This window comes from Haemaphysalis longicornis, unplaced genomic scaffold (assembly GCF_048455015.1).
Source record: "Haemaphysalis longicornis isolate Haplotype H1 unplaced genomic scaffold, Haemaphysalis longicornis Haplotype H1 scaffold_9, whole genome shotgun sequence".
Lineage (NCBI taxonomy): Eukaryota > Metazoa > Arthropoda > Arachnida > Ixodida > Ixodidae > Haemaphysalis > Haemaphysalis longicornis.
In genome coordinates, this window is record NW_027526460.1 from 12,627,827 (window position 1) to 12,654,124 (window position 26,298).

A 26,298-nucleotide genomic window follows, 5' to 3' on the forward strand; every position below is an offset into this window, starting at 1 on the left:
AAATTCTGACTTTCCTAGGCAACATATTTCTCTCTCTCTTTCTCTCTCGGGTGCAAGGACTGACACTTCTGCGGGGCTTATACTTCCACAGTTCCAGTGAAAAGTTTAACTAAAGAACGCTTGAAAAGACCCCCCTTATCAGCAAAAGATTTGCCCGATAACATGAAAGTTCTCACCCTTCGAGCCGAAGTATTCTGCACTATGGTCAAAAACACGGCAAGTTTGCTGAAAGGTCCTCGGATTTCTAAATTACTGTCTCCGTTAATTAATTAGGCAAAACTCGGTAATGCGTGGCTAATTACAGCTCCGCAGGCTTGTGGATGTGAAGGGGCGTATATTTTGAGCGTCCCGAAAATCTTTGGCCTGAACGGGCGTTGTCTAACCATTCTGAAGGCACCAAAAGGCGCAAGAAAGGCGCTAAGAGGCAAGAATTTCGTCGCCGTTATCACGAAAATCTTTTCCTGATAAGGGGGGTCTTTTTAAGCGTTCTTTAGCGAAACTTTTCGGTAGCATTTCGGCTGGCGTACCCGCAAATTTTCCCGCCATTTTTTTTTTTTTGCGGGGCTACCATGGTTGCCAGACCACGACGCCCTCCCCGCTAAAAGAGCGGCTGCAAGTGGTCGCCAGTTTCAGTCCGCTCTACTCCCTCAAAGGGTGTAGCCCTGGAAAAAAGAGTCAGCACGTACACCCTCAAGGGAGTCAAAGTTTACACCTTTTCGCGCAGCCTAATGTTACACCATCGTTACACCTTCGAGTGAAAAGTTTTGCTAAAGAATGCTTGAAAATACCCCCCTTATCAGCAAAAGATTTTCCTGATAACGGCGACGCAAATCGTGCCTCTTGGCGCCTTCCTTGCCCTTTTCGGCGCCGTCGGAATGGTTAGAAAGCGCCCGTTGAGGCAAAGACTGCATGCGGGCTGAGTTGAGACGTACGTATTTCGTTTCCATTAGTACACCCGTGGCTAGTAGCGCTAGTTCTGAAGCTTTCAGCCTTAGCTTGACCAGGCAAATTACTCATCTGTTTAGTTCCACGCGCATTAGGGAACATTATTAGAGCCATTTAATGGCGGAGTCTGTCCATGAGAGGGCGTTTCTCTGCGCAGATTTCGTCGTCTTGTCAGAGATTGAGCCCCGCGCATAAGCCGTAAGCCTGATTCAGTACCTTTTCAGCAATTTTTTTCACTTTTGTTCCTTTCTCTTTCATTTCTTTTACTTGGTCTGTTATCGCATTACTGTTTCTTCACTTAATTCAGTACATGTATTTATATATCGTCGATATAGGACTCCTCTGGTTTGAAGCGAAAATATGGCCGTATGCGAACATTATTTGTTTGCCGCTGTGCTTTCGGTGCCTCTGATTAGTGCTGAACGCTTTGGTGAGTGGAGCAAGGGAGGACAACAATCGTGAATCATTTTATGCATTTTTATTGACCACGAAGGAAATATATTCTCTGCCATGGCACACTTGCTTTCGAGATGAAGGAGCCCGCTGGCCAAGCAAGTAGGCGGGAGACATAACCAAAGGTCTTTTGACTCTTGGCAGCGTCAACAGACACTGACGCCGCCATCATTACGAACACCGGAACGCGCGCACACTGTTTATTTCCGGTGAGTTTGAAGCAAACGTCCCTCTGGGGGTGAAAACTCAGTCGGGGTTCCCACAGGCTCACGTCCTTCGCACTGGCAATGCACCACTCTGGCAGGGCTGCTAGGCTCCTCTGTGACGATCTGCTTGGGGCTTAGCGTCACGGAGGCGCTTTGCGACAGTTTTTCGCATTGCCACCATGCATAATCGAGCCCTTCACTGAACATTTACATACAACACTTGTCGATACTGAATCGCTAATGTTTGAGCAGCTACATCTGATAACACTCTGGTATGGCACGCCATGGTTTATCTGGACACAAATTGGTGCAGTTAGAGCCACTGAGAAAACTAAACAGTACGCCGAGTATTACACTCAACTCTACGAGTGACGACAAGAACGGTCAGACTTCTGTCCGCATGCTACTTTGCCGGCGGCTACGCCGAACTCCCCTGTACAAATTACACACAACAGTCCGTTTACCTTTTTCGCCGTCCGGGGCCAAATCCTGGGAGAACACGTTGCCTAGAATGAACACTTTCACACCAGCCAGAGGACAAAGTACCCGAGTAAGAACTTCGCTTCATGAACGGTGCGACGTTCACACGGGGGTCAAGGGCTGTCCCTAACCGCACTCCTAGCGAATCATTTTTGGAATTATGCTCACTAGGAGTGCGAACTTGTTCGCTCTTTTTTTTTTCTCTCCCAACTTTAATGGGCGCCATTATGACAACTAGGATTCGCTAAAATACTGTTCGAAACGAGATACAAGAGACCGACACAGTACTTGATGTCACTCGAGCCGACAGAGCCAGCGAGCCGCATCGACTGTGTACAAACGACAAAGGCAGTACTCCGGTTTCGAACAGGGTTTAATTCCAAGACAGGCGCAGCGACGGACAGCTCGACTCGAACGGCATCCGTGAAGGCTCGATGACGGCACCGTCCTCCAAGGTGGTAACCAGGACGCATAGATAGGAGGCGGTCTGCACTAAGAGGCAAATCACGTTAAAAATGTTACGTTTAGGGAGACCACCATTCCTTACCGATTGCAAACAGGGTTTCGATTTCAAGACAGGCGCAGCCATGTACAGCTCGACTCGAACGGCATTCTGGACGTCTCGATGACGGCCCCGTCCTGCTCGGCGGTGGCCGGTACGCATAGGCAGGAGGCGGTCTGGAACAAAAGGCAAAGCACGTTAGAAATGTAATTTCGAAGGTAATCATGCACGGCTTACCGAATGCGGGGACCATGATTACGCCTGGCAGGAACGGGAAGGGACGCTGAAAGGCAAAGTAACAGACCAACAGCGACAGAACCACTTTTATTACCAGAAAACGCCTCTGTACAAAACACGCGTTGTCGAGCTCAGTAGACAGGACAGATGGAGACGTGTACCTGCCTAGCCAGAAGAGTAGTGAATGTTTGCGGGAAGGAGCAAGTGCAATAAGACACGACGCAAGGGTCAGGGAAAGGGGAGGGCGGAGGCGGTGCCGGACGCGAACCTGAAAAGGAACCAAGGACACCAATTCCATCACTCGCCTTTGCCACGACCCCAATTTGGAGCCGCGGACCGCAGAGCTGCGTTCCGTGCTTCAGTGATGCTCGTTGAAGGTGGCGACTGTATTCCGAACGCCGCGTGAACCGAGGACGTGCGAGCGGAAGGCATTATCGAAGTGCATATACCTCGGCTACCGCGGCGTTCGGAAAGGAAGACCGACTATCACCACAACTTAACGGGGCTTCCGAGCTGAGTTCGACGCTAGAGGCAGTGGCGAAGGGCTCCAACACCGCCACTGCGCCGCTGTCCCGAAAGCTACAGCCTAACGCGCACCGCAAAGCTTTGGCGACAGTCGGAATCCCTGCGTCGCGACGGCCCAGGAAACGTCCGGCTCCGAGGCTAATATGCGCTCGGTTAGGAAAATTCAAATACGCAAACGTTCAGCGTCGCGAAAAAAATGATACGAAAGCCGGTTTCGTGGGCACGCCGCACGTCGCACCGGGCCTTCGGCCACGGAACTCACCACTTGGAAGAGTCGTCGGTGAAGACTGTGAAGCAGCATACCGTGAAGGAAGTCCGTGAGGCCCTCGTGGGTACTCGCTTGTCCGAGCGAGCCGGTTGGGAGCGGGGATGGCACAGGCACAACGAAAAACGACTGAAGGAAACGAAAACGACAACACTTATGGCATTAAAACACCTCTTAGCGCGAACCAAACTTCCCCAATAGAAAGTATACCGCGTGGAAAGAAACTCACCCGTCCATCGCCGCCGTCACCGCGCCGCCAACTACTCTGCGCCCGATGCGCAACAAACAGGCAAGATGGCGTACCCCTTGTTCTAAACCGCGCTTATCCTGGCATTACAGAGCGCTGCTATCGGTCGGCTACCGCCTACCCTTCCACTCTTTCACATCGGTATCGTCTTTCAGAACATTCTGCCAGTTGTAAAACAAAACGAAAAAGTTATCCCATCAAGTCGCAGCCGCGCGGCCACCGGAGCATGCATGACAAGGCATTTTATGCTGCGTCACGGAGCAAGATAACCTTCTTGCTTGGTGGTTCTTCATGTCGGCTAGGGGCTTCGGCTGGCGCGATTGCACGGTCCTATCGATCATGCGGCCGTTACCGGCCGCCTTCCGCGGCTTTTGAAACCAAATAAAAAAATTGTTTTCTGAGCTGGTTTACCGCGGGGCATGGTCCCGTCGCGTTGACGGGACGGAAACGCAGAGCCCGGCCTCCCATCACCGTCGCACCGTTTTCGGCGAGAAATCGCCCGAGAAACCGTCGCCCATGACGGAAGACGGTGACGTGACGGTGACGTGACGGGGTTGAAAAATTCATTCCTGTTTGAGCAGCGAATCCCTGCGGTCGCTCTGCTCGAGTCCTGTATTGTAACCTCGCCCGTCGGGGCATTGTTTTTTTGGCTTCGGCTCACCTTTCGCTATGAAGTAAACAGTTACGTTAGCCTACTGCTTCTGGACTTCTTCACGGCTGCAACAGCGGCTGGCCGCTCGCATCATACACGCTACCACTCGTATGTCGGAGGCCACGGAGCTCGGATCGGGTGCCCCCGCGCTGTCGCAACAACTGGTGTCAGCGCTGGGATGACACGGTTGCAACAACCCTCAGGCAACGTAGCAAACATAAATCAGTGGAAGAACAGAACGCCGAGAAAAAATTTCTTTTGCAGTGCGCAGCCAGAAGTGGCGAAGACCGGGGATGCCGAGCGGAACGCGTTCCGCTCCCCGCTAGCAGACGACGCTCGCTTTCCTAGCGAAACTCGCAACCGCAGCGCCGCGGTGGAGAGTCGCGGCCGGCCGCCTTCTCTCCACGGCCGCGGCGGGGAGATACCGTACAGATAATATGGAGATACGGAACTGAAACTAAAGCGTGGCAAACTGTTCGCATGGCGACGCAGTGAAACATCCCCCTCGCGAGGGGCACGATCAAATGCAGAGCATTTCCGGGGGCGCACGACGTTAAAGGGGCACTGACACAAAATTTTGAAGGCGAGATAACTTCGGAGATAGATTGGTGGGAACACATACACATCATCTGCAAAATATCAGCGGCGAATACAGCCTAGAACATATTTAAAATCAATTTTGAAGTGTGCGAAACGCAACCGAGCAGCCAGCAGAGGACCACGCGCAATTGTAAATAAACAACATCCAAACACGTCACGAGTTTGTGTTTGCCGCTTCCGCACTACCGGCGTTTTTTGCGGGAAGCACTTGATCCAGCGGCGCATTCAATGGGCGGAGCCACGAAGACCCGTGACGTCATAAATAAAAAATAAAATCCGCTTTTACTGGGCGGAGCCACAAAAGCCCGTGACGTCATAACAAAAATAAAAAAGTAAACAGACCGGGTGAACGCATGGTGAACGCCACAAAATTTTGCTTTTTGTTTTTTATTATTATTATTTTTACGAAAAGCAGCGTGAGCCGATGTTGGGGCTGGGAGTTCGGTGGCATGCTCGGCGTTTGTTTTACGAGAAGCGGCGGCGCGGAATCGTGGAGGAATCTCGAGATGATGGCTCGATGCACTGCGGGCACCACCAAGTTCCAAAATGTGTTTGTGTGTCCGCCTTGTTTCAGCTGATCAGTTGGGGATTTCCGTCGATGTCAACATACGTGCGTGAAGCGGGTGGTGCGTTAGGGCCCGGTGGGCAGCACTTGTGTTCGATGATGCGTTTGTGTGCGTGTCCGTTTTGTTATTTGATCAGTTGGTGCGTGCTTGTAGCGCACATGGGGGATGCGCCAGGGCATTGCAACCGCTTTGAACGTTTTAAAGCAAAGCTCTACCTCCCAAGGGTTCTTTCGCGACCGTTGGTGTCAACAGAAAACTCCCGCGAACCAATAAAAGAATTCACGGGCACCGCCAGGAATCGAACCCGGAACTAATAGAGTAACAAAGCCATAGCCGGTTGTCCCACGCGCAGACGGGGAGAACAAGTGGTGCACTCACCAAGCACATCTACGGGTTTAACCCCTGCGTTCTCGCTGAACGCCACGCGATAGCGGTTAAAGGAAGCTCACACCAACCCGTGCTACCTCTCTTCTAGTACACCAATGTGCTAAATCCTGTGGCTTCCAGTGTTCACGTTAAAAATCTCAGCTCCTTGTCGTCTGCCCTCACGTGAAACGACACCTCAAGGAACACATTCAAATACTGCTTGATGGCCAGGCCATCACTCCAAGCCCCAGCATCAAGATCCTGGACCTACATCTTCAGGGCAACACCAAGAGTGACGTATCCTTGCAGCACCTCAAACTGAGCATGAATAAAATCATGCACATGGTCAGGCGAGTTGCCACCAAGAAGCGAGGCCTCAAGGAATCCGATAACTTTCGATTAGTTCAAGCTTTTGTCCTCACGAGAATCACTTACGTGAACCCCTCTGTCTTCTCGGCAAGGAGGACATAAAGATGCTTTATATAATGATTAGAAAAGCGGTTGAGCAAGCCATTGGTATTCCAATGAGTGCGTCCACAGAGAGGCTGCTTAGCACAAGGCTCTATAACATGCTGGAAAAGCTGATAGGGGACCATCGTTCTATCCATAAGCTCCAATTGAGCAGAACTGCGGCGGGTCGCCGCATCCTTCACCAGATTGGCTGGGCAGCATGTCATTCCGCTTGATGTACTCCTGGACTTTTGGCGACAAGAACTAAAGATGCTCCCTTTGCTTAGAAATATGAACCCCTCACACGACGAGGGTCCCCCACAAGCACTGGCTTCTTAAGCGCTCAACACCACCCTCGGTGGGGATCATGCAGTTACCTACACAGACGCCTCCCAACATCGAGGGCAGCAGTACGCCATCATCGTGGCTACCTCCTTGCTTGCGCCTCACTCAAGACCGAAGACATGACGGATGCTGAAGAGGCAGCCATCGCCTTGGCTTTCACTGAACCATGGGTTCTTAGGTAGTCACCGATTCCCAACAAGCCTGCCAGAATTACCAGTTGGGTGTCCCGATGTGCACTGCGTGTGCTAAAAACCCACTCCCCGAATGGTTCCATTCAGCTCATCTGGACACCCGCTCACGCTTCCATGGAGGGCCACGAATACGCCCACCAAGCCTGCACTTTCACCCCCGGTTTAATGGAGCTGCACGAGGACAGTCACCCGCTTGTCTCAAACAGGGACATCACCCAGAATTATCGCCTTACCCTGACCTTTCCATAGAACAACAAACTACCCTACGGCTCATAAAATCCGGCTCCTTCCCACACCCGACGCGTCTTCACTTAATGCACCCGAATCGCTACGACGTTGAATATAAATTTTGCTCAGAAGCAGGAATACTCTGCCATATAATCGGGGTGTCTGAATTTAGCCCTTAGCACCCCTCTCTTTCCATCAACTACCCAACAAGAGCAATGGGAGATGCTGCTGTTCAGCCCCACTCTGCCTACCCAGCTTCAGCTGGTGGACAGAACACAGGCGGCGCGGACTGAATACGGGCTACAGTGAAGAAGGAACCACTCCCCTGTGCCGCACTCTGGCCGTTCAGAAATCTGAATAGAAGTATTTCCTCCAGCTCCGCCTGCGTCTCTGCCGTCATCTCGTCGCCTCTGTTCAAGACGGCAGAGATGGAGAAGTGAGATCGTCTAACACCGGGTTTGAGCTTTACTTTTATTAAAAAAGAGTTTCCACTCATGTGCTACACCAATACAACTCAACCAACCACCGTTCATGCATCATGCATTAATTTAACCTCACCAAGAATACCCCTTTGAAGTAATAGAGGTGTGGTTAAGTGGATTTCACTTCTCTGGTTTCACTATTTGTAGAGTGGCGTGAGTGAATTTAAGTGATGTCGCATGGGTAATCGTTGTGGGCGCCATTTACAGCTTTGCTTTCCCATCACAATCACAGGGTGGATTGGCGCAAATATTTTTTGGCATGCTGCTCATAATTTTGTTGATTTCTGAAGCAACCAATAACGACAGCCCCACATCTATCTCAGCTAATAGTATACCCCTACAACTGCCACTCTTGTACCACCTCGTGTAGGAACGCCTAACGTTACTGGGAATGCCCATACCACCCGCCCTTCCCCATTCGCGAAGCAATGTGAGTGCGAGCTGATCAGCTCGCGGCCTGAAATTCAAGAAAATTTGGCCGCACGAGCCGAGCAGCGACAACTCACGGCTTTCTGAAAAAGAAAAATGCCTCACACGATTTTTTTATTTGATTTTGCTCAACTACGTTTTTTTTTCTCACTCACTCAAATACACTACCTAATAATCATGGATCCCGATGTGGATAACGATCCACAGGAGACCAAATTTACAAGATTTTATGAAAGATGGCGATAACCTAATTTCTAGCTTTCGATAAGGATCTCCAGAAGTCGTTCAAGACTGGAAAGTGCACACAGTTTGATACCGAGTTGTGAAAAAATCACAAATCTGGACAACTTTACCAAACGCCACAGCACTGATTATTTATACAACAGAGATGGAATCACGCGAAATTAAATTCTGACCACAGCCATTTATCAGGTGGAGTACATAAGCATTCAAGAATTCTGAAGTGGACGGCTTAAGAACACACCACACACCAGTATGTTGTGCGCCTCTAATTTCCAAAGTTCTCGCCAATTAAACTCCGTCATTACTTTTGAGGCACGGTTCCCTGTATTTTTTCCTGCTAATAAATGAAAAAAATGGACAAACCAAATTAAATCAAGAATATTTTCCATGAGGAATACCAAATACTAAAACCAGCTTCATGCCTCAAGGGCTACTAATATGTTACACATTGCCGCTTCTTTTGTTCATTGTAAACACGTCACTTGGATACTTGACCTTTGGTGCTTTTGTCACAGTTCGAGACAAGAACCTGTGAACCTAAAGCCCTTAAAGTGTTCGGGAAATAGAATACTGACTTCTGTGCTGAATATTCGATGGTGACTACACTCAAGCTGAAACAAATGCTTTGAACGAGCGCTTTCCGGAACGCAAAGTTGTCCTATGCGACTTCCACCGGGAGCAAGCTTTGCACCAATGGCTGAAAAAGACAGACTGCTATGTGCAGTTAAAGGATGCTGTACTTATTTGTCTGAGAACTGAAATTGCAAATTTATCTTTCAGAGACCTTCAATGATTGCTGGAACAGCAAGCTGAGGTCGTAGATAGAATGCGAATGGCTGGTTGTCAGACATGTAGGTAAGAGCATATATACAGGCTTGACTTCAATGTAGTCATTACCACAAATAATGGTACAGAGGGCCAAAACAAAGTTTTGAAGAATAAATATCAGAACACCAACCGGGGGAAACAGAAATCGTTGACTACTTTTATCTCTGCTCGTGCAAAGAAATTACCAGACAGGCCATGAGATTACAGCAGGTATGTGATGCGGTCACCATACCCTTAGGGGGCTATAGTGGCAATACCCAAGTCTGCTTGCATGACAGGCCAGTTGACGATGCAGAGAATGAACACTGCACTGCAGTACAAGGAGGGTGATGTGTATGCTGCAGGTACAGCTAGACAGTACCAAGTGTGCTTACAAGCATCTAGCTTGCACACAGTGGACATGTTGCCGCAAGAATGCACCAATGTAATGAAAATTTTCTGTAAACATTTTTGCACTGTCTTTTAGGCACGGTGACACTTCATTCCTACAGCGTCCTGTGTGTTAGCTCAATGGACCTTTTGTATCTATGTGCGTGCCCAACACTTATGCAGGAGAAATCAGACTACGGCCCACTGAAGCACAGCCAGAACCTCACGATGCCACAACTACAATAAGCATATCTCAAAGCTCATCTGCTTTAACCGCAGCCCCACAGAAAAAGTTTAGAGTTTTGTCTACTACTGCACAGACCCTTCGGCTCTGGATTACGCTATCAAGCGGCTTGAGGCCTGTGTCATTTTAAGTGAGCTGATTACTTTGTGCAGTAGATTGCTGCTAAGAAATTCCCTTACAACAGCTGCTCAAGCCAAAGGCCCTGGCCATTGGTAAGAAAAGCCACCAGGAAACACCTTGCTTCTGACTGTGAACAAACAGCACTGCATTTTGAACAGTGCTAAGAAGACGAGGCACAATACAGGCACGTCTTTCTGCTGCTCAAGATGCAACCTGACCGATTAGCGCAGCTTCCTTTACAAAGGAGCACTGGTGTACTAGAAGGCGTGCTGGGAAACTTTTGGGGGATATGCACAAGCCACGTCAAGTCAAGCCACGTGGCGAACGAGAAAGCAGAAACTGTGACAATGCACTTGAAAGATATAAGCGCTGCCATCACAGTTAGCACGAATGGTAATCCAAAACTAATGAGAGATTCTTTTCGTTTTACTTCACAACAAATGCTGTGTTCATTAGCCAACTTGCTTGTTTTGTTCAAAGCCTGCATATAAACATCCACACTGTCTGTGTATACGTACCCCTCCCCCATTTTCTGCTGAAATGTTTCAGAACTGCCTGTAGTTCCTTTCAATGTCAAGAGCCCTATGGCACTTTAAATGTCACACACTAATTTGCCAACTCACTTTTGTTAAAGTATGCCTAGGCTCACGGTATTCCTCATAACATGGTGATTCCGTCATTATATAAATGCCTCATCCCGTTCACTTTTTCATCCCTTCATAGTAACACACAATGATATTAAATACGGAGTTAAATGAACCCTTGTTTCAAATGCGTCACGCGTTTTAAAGCTAGCCTCCCGACATCGTCATGATTTCAGGCATGGTACACACGTTAGACATTGCTGAAAGTGACACTTCTAAAATGCACATAATTTGTTTCCATTAACGTGCTGAACGAGTCAGTATTTAAGTGCTATGCATATCCACATGAATGCAGCGTTAACGGTTTTCTGTGTGCATTGCAGTCACCCTGTTAATGACCACTAGGCTAATTTCTAACAAAAGAGAAACGCTGATTGTTTTAATTCTGGAGATTAGCTGAATATGCGCATTGTACTTGTGTTACGTTAACATTTAGGTTATTGATTGCTTCAGAAATCAAGAAAATTATGAGCAGCATGCCAACAATGCTATCTAAGGGCTATGCAATTGTACTTATTACCCTTCGACGTTCCACGTATAGGTGAAGTGGATCTGACGGATTTGAATTGTGATCTGTACCCAAGAGTAAATATCAGCTGGTACGATCTCGTTGATGGTTAAATTCGCTGCTGTTCCCAGCGAACCGTACCAGCGGAGATCAGCTGAGCTCAGCTGTGAATTTAACCATAAAGCAGCTGGTACTAGCACACATTTTCTCTCGGGTATGCATTTCTGAACGATGTCATTACTGCACCAAATGAACCGAAAGTTGTAGATCGAACTAGTGCTAGGTCATAAGGGAGTTTCCTTTTAGCATATTGTTTCAACATAGTCGCATCCTCGCCGGTTGCTAACAGCGGGTATGACGACATTTACCGCACAAAGGAAACTCTAGTGTAACGATTTTGTCATTGACTTCAGTCTACTGACGATATTGTACGTAAACAAACCACCGCGTACATTTTTTATCAAACCAACAGCGCACGTACGTAGTCCTTCACGGGACAAAGGGTAGTAATCATAATTGCACACTGCTGGAGCAAGCTTCGCATCACTTCGCAAGGGAGTTTAAAAAATTGAAGCGGTGCCTTAGCGCATCACCCAGTTTGAAAGCACCAATTTGATGAGCTGAAATGGGGCAGACGTAGAAACACACGTCATAGCTGCGGCACAACACCGCAGAACTTCCACAGAAAAAAAAAAAAAAAGCAAAACGTTTAAAGCAGTTGCCCTGGCGCATCACCTGTGCACTCCAAGCACGCACCAACTGATCAAATAACGAAACGGACACGCACACAAACGCATCATCGAACACAAGTGCTGCCCACAGGGCCCTAACGCACCACCCACTTCACGCACGTATGTTGACATCGACGGAAATCCCCAACTGATCAGCTGAAACAAGGCGGACACACAAACACATTTTGGAACTTGAGGTCTCTTCGATTTGGCTTGCACTGGCTGCACTAGTTCCGAAAAGTGCCGCAGCGGTGCCGGCCGGTGTCGCGCGCGTGCAGCGCCGGTTCAGGAAGTGCAGGTGCAGCCACGACACTAGCGCGCACCGGATACAACCAAAACGAGGACACAAGTGTAGGCCTTCAGCAGCAGCCGGGAGACGCGAACGTGAGCTTTGTGCATCGCGAGCATGGATCGGCTGTCAGACATGGCACTTTTCGAAGCTGCCGCGCAGCTCGCGCAGCTGCGCGACTCCGCCAGCGACGGCAGGGAGTATAGTGATCCGTGCAGTGACTCTGACGACGAGTTCGCCACCGTGTGCATTTCCGTGGCGTGCGCGTTGGTACGCGAAGACGCCAATCGTGCGTCTGGCTACGAGCGTGTTGTCAGCAGATACAACGAACAAGAATTCAAGAGGCTGTTCAGGCTGTCGAGGGAGACGTTTGATTGCCTGAGCTCAAGGTTCAGCGCTTCGGCCTACTATCCGAGCGCAGTGCAAGGCCGGCAACAAATATCAGCTCAGAGTACGTGCCTCATTGCGCTTGTGTACATACATCGGCTCGCAAGTGTCGATGTACGCGATCGGAGACAAGTTCAACGTGACGGAGTCGTCGGTGCATGCCTGTGTCACAGGGGTCATTCACTTCCTCCACTCAATTAGCGCTGAAGCCATCGGCTGGCCAAGTAGCGTGGAGGAAGTGACGCGCATCAAGGCCGGGTTTCTAGCCAAGAGCGGTGGAAAGGGCCTTCGAAATGCCATTGGCTGCATCGACGGGTCGCACATCGAAATACCGACGCCAAGTGAATCGGCCAAGTCGTATTTCAACCGCAAGAAGTGGCCTTTTATCATCTTGCAAGGCATCTGCGACGATAGAAACAAGTTCCGAAACGTTTTCATCGGGTTCCCGGGCTCGGCGCACGACGCCCGCGTCCTGAGAGAGCCCCTTCTTCGAACGCGCAGCCGTCGAGTGCGGGGAAAGCTACATTCTTGGGGACAGCGCGTACCCCTTGATGCCGTGGCTCATGACCCCATTCAGGGACAACGGGTGCACATTTCCCACGTGGAAAAGTAACTTTAATAGGCGACATAGCCAGCAGAGTGGCCATTGAGAACGCCTTCAGCCTCCTGAAACAGCGTTTTAGGAGGTTGTACTTTGTAGACGCCAGAACTGTTGAGCAGTCCTGCTGCATTGTAATGGCTGCGTGCGTTCTGCACAACTTCTGCAACGACGACAGACTTCCTGCAGGAGCTGACGTCATTGCACCGTTCGACTTCGACTGCAACCAACGAGGCTACGCTCAGGCTTTGAGAGATTGCATTGCTAAAGAGCAGTGCTAATTGTGGACACCCTTGCCCTGCCAACGCAAAGTAGACATGAAAGTGCCTTGTGTTACCACATATCCGACATCACGGAAACTGCTATGTTGTTGAACTGCATCCACTGTGAAAGGCTGGGAACTATCTGAAAAAGGGTGGTGTTCACATCATGTGCAAACCATGTGCATAGAGAACATTCGCATGAAAACAGAGTTGGCACTGCTAGAAGAAACATTTGCATGAAATTAAAAAGTGTGCAGTCCTGACACGCCGTCTTTATTGTTTGTTTCACTTGTCCTTTGTCGCAAGCAGATCTATGAGGCGGTCGAATCTCTGCATTCACTCCTCGTGGCGCTTTGCCTTCGCCTCTTGCCACTGCTGGCGGGCTTTATGGCCTTTTCCCTGGCCTCCTCTTGCTTCGCTTTGGCCTCCCCCATCTTTTGGAGCGTCTCCAAGAGGGGACCAAGCTGCGACCTGCTATGTCGCACTCTCTTCGGTACAGGGCCCCCCTTGTTGTGCACCGACAAGTCCTCAGGAGGTCCATCTCCTCCACCCTCAAGGTCCTTCGGCTGCAGTGCTGGCCCTGGTGAAGTTGTGGATAAACGTCACGCCAACAGACAGCACTTTGCTTACACAATGCAATTTTCACTTACCCTGGGTGGGTTCCCTCCTGGTAGGATTGCCTTCCCAGGCTCCGAAAGGATCCTTGGGTTTATGCTATGTTCCTTCTCTAGAACTGCGGAAAGCTCCCTGTAAGAACATTTCAATGGTTAAACAGGTTCATGGTGTCTCGAGGTGACTCGGGGTATGAGGGATGCCAGACCTGTTGAATAGTTCAATAAATAATTCCAACTTACTCCTCGTGTGCGCAACTTGTGGGGGCACGGCCAGTGGAAGTGTTGAAGTGTTATTTTTATTTTTGGCTTATATGATCGGTACAAACTCTTCCATTTATTTTCCACTTGGGTGGCCGTCATATTGCATAGGAACTCTTTGTTAATGAGCTCGGTTATTTTAATCCAGAGCTGTTTTTTTGTCCTAAACACAAAAGAAAAGCACAGCTGAAGTAATGTATGGGTAAAGTAAAGTAACACTTGACTGACACGAGTCGCATTAGGGGTGCACAACGTTTTATCTATAACTTAGTAAACATGCGCTGCTATTAAGTGCCGTTACATCAGGATATTTGTATTTCAGCTGTCACATATTTGAAGCAGGAGGAAAATATGTGTGAACGTTAGCATTCTGTGAATAATTTTAAATTGCTTGGAACTAGAAATTCGAGCGACAATGCCAGCGCCCCTGTACAGTTCATTAGCAGCTACTGCGTTCAGAGATTAGCGCGGGGAGAAATTATGGCATCCTGAATGTAATTCTGCACACAAAGGATAACATATCAGAGTGTTCAGGTCTTTCCCACCAAGTCCTTGAGCGCGGTGTACTGGGCGATGTAGAACTTCATTTTCCGGGCGCTCCACAGTTCCCCCTCATTTTCAGCCAGTGCGGCTGCACCGGCTGCACCATCATCGCCGTCACTGCAGGCGGAAGTCGGCAGTAGCGCCGGAGGGGGCAAATTCTCATCGCCGGCTGCCGTGAACCGCAACGTTACGTGCTGCCCGCCTGCAAAAGTACACACCAGCATGTATAAAGTCGGCACAGCCTTTGAGAAATCACAAACTGCGACCCAAAGCAACGCGACGAGGCCGACATGGGTACGACCAAAAATAAAACCGCTCTTGAACGCTACACGTGTGCATCGCCGGCATGCAACAACGCTTACCGGACGTCTCGTACAGGTAGCAGCCGCTGTCACCCTGCATGGGTGACCCGTCCGGGCTGTGAAGGAGGTACACGTCCTTCTCCACGCCGTCAAACGACGCGCAGCGTCGTCTGCTACGCGTTGGGCGGCCCGTACGCCATGCTGCACTATTCCGGCACCTCCTTTTCGGCGAGTGCACGGCGACCGAGAACTAGTGCCGAGGTGGGCCTGCACTGTACTTGCACCTTGGCAAAACGAGGAAGGAAGTGCAGAGGGCGCGCGCGGCACCGGCAAAACGAGGACGACGGTGCTGCACCCCTTGAACTGGTGCAGCTAGTGCAGCCAAATCGAAGAGACCTTTGGTGGTGCCCGCAGTGCATCGAGCCATCATCTCGAGATTCCTCCACGATTCCGCGCCGCCGCTTCTCGTAAAACAAACGCCGAGCATGCCACCGAACTCCCAGCCACAACATCGGCTCACGCTGCTTTTCGTAAAAATAAAAATAATAAAAAAACACAAAGCAAAATTTTGTGGCGTTCACCCGGTCTGTTTTCTTTCTTATTTTTGTTATGACGTCACGGGCTTTTGTGGCTCCGCCTAGTAAAAGCGGATTTTATTTTTTATTTATGACGTCACGAGTCTTCGTGGCTCCGCCCATTGAATGCGCCGCTGGATCAAGTGCTTCCCGTTTTTTGCCGGCTCGCCCGGCTCGTCGCTCCAATCGGAGGGCTGGAGGGCGGAGCTTCTGCTCTCGAGAACGAACGACCCGATCGTTGGCGGCGGAGGCGCCGTGATTTCGTCAGCTAATCGGGCAGCTGGCCGCGACCAAAGTTCTACAGCGATTCCAGGCACTTTGTTTCTATTACTGTTTATTACCATTGGATACGAAAACGCGCCGGAGGCACGAAAAGTTCACTGAGCTAGCCGCACGGTCGCTGTGCAGGCGGCGGCCACGGCCGCGAAGTGGCCCAGGCCGGCGCAGGTAGCTCGAGTGATAGCTTGTTACCGCTACACGAAATTGTCCCCAAGTCCCGACCATGGTGGCTTACATGAGAAAGGAGTTAATGATGCGATGGCGGGTTGCATTAAAAATTGTCATCTGCACCGCTTACGAGAGCGGCACTCGAATATCCGCCGCAGTGCTGAGCCGAACACAACTGTAGGCGGACCTGTAGGCAGACCGGCCGGCTGCTCCCAGCGCGCGTATACCTTGCCACCCACTGTCTCGAGCGTCGCGCGTCGTTCTTTAGCCGCGGTAGCATTTGCACTCGCAGCGCCTGCGTCACATCCACGGTCGCTTTTTAATTAAGCGCCTCACGAGATCAGTACGTGCACGGGGGCATTCGCAGAAACTGCCGTCGATGCGGATTCGACAGTGCTACGGCGGCTCTGCTTTGTGATATCCCTCCGATGGTCACGTGGTCAGCTTTGTTCACACAAAATCCATCGTTTCGCGGCACTCGCTGAAACCGAAACTGAGACTGGCCGCATTGAAAATGCCTCTAATTAAACAACCGTCGCACGCTGAAGCAAATGAGGTTTCTACAGGTTATAAGTATACGTCACTAGCTACTTATCGCAACAAAAAAAACAAGATGCAAAATTTTTGTGTCAGTGCCCCTTTAAGTAGTTTGCGTTACGTTAATGTTGTTGCACTTGTGGCAACTGCTGACGAGAGAGCGCTCGTCAGCAGTAAAATTGGCAGCCTCGGCGCACGTTGAGTCCGAGAGAGGGGAGAGAGTGTCCTTGAAACGTGCCTGGGCGCGCTATCGAATGTTGATCGCGCCGATAGCGAAACGTCTGAGCCGGGCATGTCGAGGCGAGCGATGCGGACAACTACGGACGCCAAGAACGGGTGACATCGTGAGTTAAAGAAATGCTCTGCATTTAAAAACGCCACGTCTTGAAGAAACAGTGGACTACGCGGAAACACAAATGCTACTGCGTACGAGTCGTTGATTGATTGATTGTAAGGTTCAACGCGCCGACAAAATGAAGGCGATGAGGCGCGCCGTATAGTGGAGGGCTCCGGATTGATTTTGACCACCTGGGGATCTTTAACATGCGCCGAAATCTCGTATATACACGGGCGGTTTGGCTCTTCGTATCCACTAGAAAAGCGGCCGCCGCGGCCGGGACTCGAACCCGCGTCCCCGTTCTCAGCAGCACAACGCCTTAGCCACTGAGCCATCGCGGCGGGTGCGTACCTGGCTGTAAGAAAATTAGTGCCCTTTCCACTCTGTGAAGAAAAATGACCTGCGAAGCTGGACGCAGTCCACGGAGTGCATGAAAGGAAACACGTTTGTTCGTAAATAGCGATTGAGCATACTTCCTAGCCAATTAGCTGAATGAAACTTGGAAGGACCCAAGGTTCAGTCTCGCGGACAAGCTAGGAGCTGACTCCCGCTTCGTAGGCATCTCACTGTTCGTGTAACACACCAACCCAATCCGCTCGATCACTGAGAGGACACCGGACAAGTCGCATTGGGCCGTTTGACATCCGCGTTTAAACCTCCCGCCAGCACAACGGAGGCGCCATCAGTAAGGACCGCGTGCATGCACCCCTCCCCCCAAGCCGTGCACGCCGGCAACCGGTTATGTGCGCGGGCTTAGAAGTGAAAGAAACCTGAACAACTAATACTGCCCCACGTCGGCGTTTTAAGCGGGCAAGTTGGCCTTCATCCGGGAGGTATTCGCAGCTACTCGACGAGCTGGAACTAGAGGGCGCAGTGCGGCGGTAGCGGCTTTCTATACCATGGCGAAGGTGCGCAAAACAAACAAGGTCAAAGAAGAAACGACAAGAAAGTGCGCTTGTCATTTCGTTTCTTATTTGCCCTCGTTTGTTTTTGCGCAACGTTGCCATCGATCGCCTCCAACTGCCATGCCGGAGCACCGATAAGGCGAATGTACGCTAATGCGCACGCGAGCGAAACCAAAGCTTTTCGCACCACCTATCAGCTGATGGGACACTCGTTACAGCGCTATGATGTAAAGGGAAGGTGGCGCGATAACTCCCAGCAGAATTCCAAACGCAATCGTCAAAGTACACCTGGCAAACACTACGCACCCGTAGGCCGCTGTGCTTGTGAATGTTTACAGCGACGCGTTCGAGCAAAGCCGGCCATGGTTCCAGCGGTAAGCGTCAAATTCGGCTCGCAGCTCGTGAAGGTGCTTCCTGAGCATGGGATCTACGTCTCGTGTCGCTTTGAACAGCGACAGTACTTCCACAATACAAGGGTGGGAGCGCAACGCTGGCGAAAAAAATCTCCCACCTCCCCTCGCGGGAACCCCTGTGTAGATGCGACGCATAGGGGGTTCACGTTGCAGCGTTGGACAGCGGAGGAACGGCGCTGGAACGATGGAGCGGAGCGGCGCAGGCACCGCGTTTTATAGCGCGCATAACGGTGAGGGGACGCGCCGGCGCCAGTGCGTCTGCCGCGGCTATGACGCAACACAATCCACTTTAATCCAATCCAAGCCAATCCATTCGAATCCAATCCAATGCCCCTTGCGAGAGAGTGTTCGCTATCGGAGAGGAGAGGGGGTGAGCGGCGGATAGCGCAGCCAACTAGTTGGTGTTGGCGCAGCTCACGCGGCGAGGAGAATGGGGGAGGGGCGGACGCCGACAACTCCGACGCCGGATGCAGGGACAAGGCGAGTGAATGAGATGCAGTCGCATCTAAAAATCTCGTACGGCGCCTTCGGCAACGCCACTCGCATGGGCCATTCGCCTCCACCGGCAGCCAGCCGGAGCATGCTACCGCGGGCCTGAGAGTGGTGCATCTTCCATAATGCATTGCGCGGGAGGAGCCCGGGGAGAGGAGAATGCGGCGTCAGAGGAGGTTGGCTTGCCAAAGCTGGGGCACCTGTCGTCATACTCCCTCCTAACATTTTTCTTCCTCCATGAGTTAAAGCAACAAAGTCTAGGTGGTGTTGGTTAAAGGGACCGCGGCGCCGCGGGTGAGGGGAGAGGAAAAAGAGGAGGGCAGCGGAGAAGGAGGGAGCAGTTGGCGCTACCCTAGTAATTTTAGCAGTATTGCAGCGCCATCTATGAAAGTGTGTGGTAAACAACATAACCAACTGGCCGTCTGCGAGATGGTAGCAGCCCTGGTCAGCAGACTATCTTAAAGGAGTACTGACACGAAATTTTTATGTTACGTTTTTTTCGCTGCTATGCGTGCCTACCAGCCCACTAATCATAGAATGACAGATTAGACGGTCGAGCGCAGCGTAAACATTCATTTACGGCGTCGTTTATTCGTGCCAGTTTCGGTTTTGACAAAAAAACGCCGAGCGGCCGCTATGACAGCATGTATCACATGGCGTCACCATTCTTGCCGTATCGCTGCCTCTCTGGAAGCGCGCGCGAGCGAGCGCACGCGCGCGCCCAGACCGGCCGAGGTCTTCTCCGTCCCCACAGGCCCGGGCAGCATGACGTCAGTCCCAAAACCATGACGTGTACACACGCCCGAGCAGCGCGCGCCAACCACAGCCAGCGCGTCGGCTTCGTCACGGGAGCCCCGACGTCGGCAGTTTGGGGCACGTAGCAGATGATGTCACGTCGGCCCGCTCTGGGCTTTCTCGTGCGGGCGAAGATTAAAATGGATTTTAAATATGTTTCACTGAACGGTTGCTGTTGAAACTTGCGGGGAGATATCTCCTGATAAAAAGGAAGCGTTTTACATAGTTATCTCAGCTTTGAAATTTCGTGTCAGTACTCCTTTAAGTTTTAAGGCCCTGCTCCGGAAACGTCCTTGTGATGCCGTGAAACACGATTTAGCGAGAAAATAGAAATTTTGGCTTAAAATCTTTAATTTCTCAGTGAATAAAGCATCGCTCACTTCCGGAAAAGTGCTGAGGGCACTATAAAACACCAAACCTTTCGAATAAAACCAACCTGTATTGTGTCTGCATGGCCTTTTATGTGTGTGCTTTGTCTGCTATAGCGTTCGGCACACATCAGGCCTCCATTGAAATTTGTGCGCTGTTTTGTTGGGGCCCAGGAGGGTTGCTAATTTAGAAGGATTCAGTAAACTATCAGGAAAACGTACACCTGGTCAACATGTCCCAAAGTGCTCTGCATCCACTCACACGCACACGCGACTACAATAGGCGGAGTCATGCCTTAATTAAAATGCCTCTTTCCAAGCCTTTTCCCATTTACTCATACTGCCATTCAGCGCAATTACCAGCATGAAGTTTTGTTTACCATAAATCAATTTGTGTTTTTCACTGTTCAGTCTGAAAAATTTCTCATAATTCAAGCCCATGTCACTTTACTGTATCACTTTTCCAAGACTTCTGGGGCATTCTAGATTATTAGTCAATCTGGGTTTTCAAAAATGGCGGAAATTTTGGGTCAGCCAAAGTGCCGATCGGGGAAATTTGGGGGAGGGATAAGGCTTTTGTCCAGCCGATGACGGGAATTTAGGGAGAGCACAAAGGCTATATATATAGTCCAGCCAATGACGAAAATTTTGGGGCAGCCGAAGGGCCAAGGCTATGTAGTCGACCAATGGCAGAAATTTCGGAGCACTGAAAGTGCTAAGGAAATTGATCACGGAAATTGCTAAGGAAACGATCACGGAAATTGAGGGAGACCTTAAGCACTAAGGCTATATTCCAGCCGATGGAAGAAATTTTAGGGCAGTTAAAAGTACTGAGGCTGTAGTCCAGTCGGTGGCGGATTATTTGTGGCAGTGAAAGTACTAAGGCTATAATCCAAATCGAGGGGGAAATATTAAGGCAGTGAAAGTGCCAAGACCATATTCCAGCTGATGGCGGAAATTTTGGGGCAGCTGTAAAAATGCTAAGGCTATGCAATCAATTGTGAAAATTTAGGGAGGGCGAAAGTTCTAAGGCAACAATTCAGCCAATCGTGGAATTTTCGGGGTAGTGAGAGTACTGAGGCTGTAGTCCAGTCGATGGTCGAAATTTTGGTGCAGCCGAAGTGCCAAGGCTATATAATACAGTCCAGCTCAACGCGGAAATTTTAGAGCAGCGAAAGTATTAAGTATCCGGCTGATGGCGGAAACTTCGGGCAGTGAAACTGCATGCCAAGGCTATCCTCCATCCGATCGCAGGAACTTCGGTGCAGTGAAACTACTATGCTAGGCCAGTGTCAAACATTTTTGGGCAGAGAAAGTACTAAAGCTTTGGTCCAGCCGTTGAAAATTTTCGGAGAGCTAAAATACTAAGGATATAGTCCAATCGATGGCGGAAATTGTGGGGCAATGGAAGTACTAACGTCGCTCTAGTACAGCCGATCACGGAAATTTAGGTAGTGCTAAAGTATCAAGGCCGATGGCGAAAATTTCGGGCGGTAAAAATACTAAGTTTATAGACCATCCGAGGGCGGAAATGTTTTGGCAGTGAAAGTACTACGGCTTATAATCCAGCCAAGCGCAAAAATTTCGAGGCAGTGACAAGAGCCGATGGCGCAAATAATAACCAAAGTGCTTTTAAGGCTACAGTCCAGATGATCGCGAAATTTTAGGGGCAATGAAAGTGATAAGGCTATAGTCATGGCGATGGCGGAAATTTTGGGGCAGTGAAAGTACTTAGCCTATTGTGTGGACATGTGGGGGCAGCGAAAGAAATAACGCTATAGTTCAATTGATCGCGGGCATTTTGGAGCAGTTTAAGCAGTATAATCCAGCCCATAGCGAAAATTCTGTGACAGTAAACGTACTAAGGCTTCAGTCCAGCCGATTGCTAAAATTTCTGCCAGTGAAACTACTAAGGTTATATAGTACAGCCGACTGCAGAATTTTTGGGGCAGTGAAAAACTATGATGTAAATTTGGGAGCAGCGACAGTACTAAGGCCAATCAATGGCGGAAATTTTGGGGCAGTTTAAGCACTCATGCGTCAAGTTGATATGGGAAATTTTGGGGCAAATGAAGTGCGAAAACAATGTAGTCCACGGGATCGCAGATATTTTGGAGCAGGGAAAGTACTAAGTACTAAGGCTTTAGTCCAGCCGATGGCGGAAATTTTTGGCAGAGATAGTACTTCGGCTATTCTCCAGCCGGTAGCGAAAACCTTGGGGAAATGAAAGTACTTGGGCTATATTCCAGTAGATGGCGGAAATTTTGGGACAGTGTAAGCAATAATGCTATAGCGCAACCAATGGCGAATCTTTTGAGGCAGTGAACTTACTAAGCCTATACTCTAGCCGATTGTAAAAATAATAGTCCAGCCAATGGCAGAAATTTTGGTGCAGCCAAAGTGCCAACGATATCCAGCTGATCGCGTAAATTTCGTACAGTGAAAGCTAGCCGAAGTGCCCAGGATATCCAGCTGATCGCGGAAATTTTGGGGCTGTGAAAGTACTAAGGCTGCAGTACTGCTGATGACTGAAAGTTTGAGGCAATGAATATGCAATGGCTATATATATATATATATATATATATATATATATATATACACACGAAGGCAAGTCTCTTTGCAAGCCTGACGAAGGCTGAAACATTGGCAACAATCGTCGTTTCTACCTTGTTCGAAGTTTTTTCTTGTGTTTTCTTTACCATCTGCCAAGTTTTATTGCTCCCTATATTATTTTTATCACATTTAAAGGTAAAGCTTATTCTTTGCATTCTTAGTGGCTGAGAAGGCTTAGGATTGGCCTAGAAAATATTGACAATGGATGTACATGCCATGTACACCATGTACTATCGGCGTCAAATGAAACGCGAACACGAAAATATGAACCAGAACGTGCAAAATTGAAAAATACTGTTAGTAGAGTTCATATAATGGCACGCTATTGGCATATTTGGAAATCCACTTTTCCCAACGTTGTTTTTGTAACTAAGCCACGTGCCATTTTGGCTTGCATGGAAAGAAATCACGCTATTTGTGCGTTCAGGTTCATATTTTCGTGTTCGCGTTTCATTTGACGCCGACAGTACATGTAATGAACTAAGCCAATTTTTTCACCAAGGGCAAGGTTTGCAGAAAGAAAAAGGGCAGTATAGTTGAGTGCAATGCATAAAAATGGCAGCAAGCCCATATTCACGAACCTTTCAGTTTCGCTGCGTGTGAAACTGCATGTATTAACCAATGCAGCTGCTATGGACAGCTCGAAGAGAAGAGCATCGCTACCCATTTTCTGACAAATAGAAACACATCCCAGTCCAGAGATTCCCATACAGAAAACATGCTGAGTGAACCGGTGATCACGTGGGCGAAACATTTGATGACTTTGGAGAATCAATGACCAAATTCCCAGCTTCCCAGAAAGATAACGAGTTGTCTGTTGCTAATAAAGCACAATGTGATCTGTGAAATAAGACACACAACACGTCAAAAACAAACAGACTTGCAAATATATTTCTGTAATAGTATCAGCACAGCATGTCAGACATTCTCTGGTCTTTTGTGTTCTCCTGTAAGTCATTTGGATCAGCAATGTACAAAATAAATTCATTAGCTACTATGAAGTAGCTTCGCCTTTTCTTTTTACACAGGACAGCATAGAGCAGCTGGGGCTCTAAATTCACGTGCCTTAAACAAGCAGTTGTGCCCAGTGAACCTCCCCAAATGGTTTGTTCATTGACCCTCAGTAAGGGACCTTATGCATACCTACGAGTAACGTATTTTTCTCACAGTATATACACGATTTAACCATTTCTGAAATGTGCTGAAGTAAACAGTGCAGATATGTTGTTGTCCAGGTATTCATTACAAATGCAATGCAAGCACTGCTGCATAGATTTACCCTGAAGAATATTGCTGCCTGCTATACGTATTAACAACACACTTCCTATCAACGGCACATCACAGCAGTTTCTTCAATACCCTGCAGAATTTCACTGTGTCTTTCTCCTTAAAGAGCTTTTCACGACAAAACATATCATAGAAGACTTGACCGTATTCGAGGCCTGCTCTCAAGTCACTAGAATGCATGAAGCCATTCTCGTTTCAGGCAAAAACTTGGTATTGCCTGAAATTATATGCCTCTTACATACTAAGCTATGTTATCAGCATTTTTATTCTACAGAAGTTCTGGAAGTTTGTCAGGCTCACTTTGGCACCAGAGCATCTCACATGGTCACAGCATTTACCACAGAAATAAAAAAGGGGGGGGGGGGAGTTGTTTGAATTTATTTGTAGTATGCAACTCTTTGAATCAATTTTCTAATCTACTGGATCATTTATCCTCAACAAAGCACAACACTGGATCCAAATCTAACGAATGCCAGGCGAGCTGCAAATTTTGTTTTTTGGAACCTTCGTGAAGTCATGTCAGTTAAGACCAGGATGAGATACCAAGAATGGTTGCTTACCAACATTTCGACAGGGTCAATGTTTGTTGACTCAAGAAATTCGGGAAAGAGTAGTTTGTAAGACTCAGTATCGACTCCCCTAGGTTACGCTGTAGTTTGGCTTCAACCGCAGCTCCATTATACTGTCGACGTGGTTATTTCAACCTGCATTGGTCGGTTAAATTTAAGCAATAATACTTGGAAATCTGCACATTTTCGATCCCCTTGTGACTGTCCTTTGGTAGGTACTTGCCCGTATATCTACCTTTCAGATGCAAGCCCTTATTGGTAACACCTAGACTCAAATGATGCCAACAATTGCATCCAGCTGGCTGCGAGGAATGACCTTGCACACAATGGCCATCCTGCTGTGTACGCTTGTTTTAAAGGCACGTGAATCACAAGCCCAGCGAAGATGCACAGAGAGCATACAAGTTGGTTGACAGCTTGCTAATAAAGGCGCTTTCACATGCGGTTGAGTCGGCGACAGTTGGGCACTGTTTATAGCAGACTGGCTTGAACTGAGGCCGGCAACATCGCCATAAACTAGGTTATCATTGCATGCATACCAGTTTTACAGTAGAAGTAAGAACTAACAACACTTAAATGCAATAAATAAGAAAGCACGGAGCATTCAGGTTATTAAAAATATGTATTGGGAATAAGAAAATATTCTTTTATGAGTGCGAAAAATGACTCACGGGTGCAATCAGGAGGCTTACAGTGGGAAATTAACCGGCCGCAAAGACTGCCTCATAAACAAAAGGGCGAAGTGCCGTTCAGTGGCTTCGGGTGTGTCAGCCACTGCCGACTCAACGGCAACTGAGAGCGCCATGTAACAGCGGTGTTTGCGGCTTTCGTGGCACAAGCTACTCGCGAGCCCTCTACCTCCGTCAGCCAAGGAAAGCGTGCACAGCGCCATCGGGGCAGTGCAGGTCTTGGAGGCACTTGAGTGCTGCCTTGGTGAACGGCAGTGGGCCGCAGGCGCAGGCCAGCAGAGAGCCCGCCTGCCGCTGCTCCTCCGACGGGAGCAAGGGCTGCAGGAGTTCCGTGCGGACGCGGCCTCGCAGACCTTCCCAGGAGTCGTCCGGCTCTGACAGCACATGCTCCACGTGCAGCCTAGTCGTCAAAAGACAAAGGCACCATCCATCCCTCTTAAGAAGGAAATGCCAACGGCGCGGAATAGGGTAACGGGTGATGGCTGCATTTGTACATACACACGCACACACACTTATCCACTCTACTGGACCTGATGAGTGGTTGAGATGGACCATAATTCCGCAGGTCAATAGATCACTGTCCCTGTCATCCTCGTAAAATCTGCACTCCCAATCATCAGTTCCCTCTAGATGGGAAGTTTGCCGCAGCCTCACCAAATGGCAGAAGTGTAACCGCACTAACTGCTGCGTCACAAAACTATTAAAGGAGGGGGCAGAAACTTAAGCATGCCAGCTCAGTCGGCAGAACTGGGCACAATTATGCACCAAAGTCCAAAACACCTTGGGCACTCACCATACCTGGCACCTGCATCCCTCCCTTATTGGTGAGACTTAATCCGAAGCTACCACATACCATCACTTGAAATGCCTCATCCACTCCTACCCCAGCACGAAGACCAAGTGTTAAGCAGGCTGCTTGAGCTTCTTCAGGAAGACTTACGCCTGACACGGAATCCCAATCCCTCCCTTAATGTGCGCCATTTCTCCTACAGGAGCTGGAAGCAGCACTCCAAAAGCTCACAAGCAACACCACCCCAGGCAATGACCACATCCCCAACAAGCTACTCCGCAACCTCAATCACGCGGAAGTTCACTGTATCTGTGCTTACTACTAGTATAACGATCTGTAGACACCCTACCCCAGCAGTGGCAATACACAGC

At 49.2% G+C, this 26,298-nt stretch overlaps 2 protein-coding genes across 9 annotated transcripts in view; both read right to left on the minus strand.

Moving 5' to 3' along the window:
* Positions 1-2,439: 2,439 nt before the first annotated feature.
* LOC144152108 (uncharacterized) lies at positions 2,440-4,198 on the minus strand. 3 transcript variants are annotated; one of them, XM_077683319.1, is made up of 5 exons: positions 3,843-4,198; positions 3,652-3,742; positions 2,824-2,869; positions 2,632-2,762; positions 2,440-2,571 (listed from the first exon to the last, which is right to left on the minus strand). In XM_077683319.1, exons 1-5 carry the CDS (start codon positions 3,848-3,850, stop codon positions 2,458-2,460), a joined length of 390 nt encoding a protein of 129 aa, XP_077539445.1. In that variant the 5' UTR covers positions 3,851-4,198; the 3' UTR covers positions 2,440-2,457. The 3 variants fall into 3 exon arrangements, 2 of the variants coding, with proteins under 2 accessions (XP_077539445.1, XP_077539443.1); XR_013319058.1 differs by lacking the exons at positions 3,652-3,742; positions 3,843-4,198 and adding an exon at positions 2,985-3,604 and having other exon boundaries at positions 2,440-2,576; XM_077683317.1 differs by lacking the exons at positions 3,652-3,742; positions 3,843-4,198 and adding an exon at positions 3,129-3,604 and having other exon boundaries at positions 2,440-2,576.
* A 19,263-nt stretch (positions 4,199-23,461) lies between these two features.
* The window catches only part of LOC144153083 (cytochrome b5 reductase 4), a 221,097-nt gene continuing 218,260 nt past the window's right edge, over positions 23,462-26,298 (minus strand). For all 6 annotated transcript variants that reach the window (XM_077684733.1, XM_077684728.1, XM_077684729.1 and 3 more), the window contains one exon: positions 23,462-25,537. In XM_077684733.1, coding sequence (XP_077540859.1) covers positions 25,312-25,537 — 226 coding nt within the window. In that variant the 3' untranslated portion in view covers positions 23,462-25,311. The remainder of the gene's footprint in view (positions 25,538-26,298) is intronic.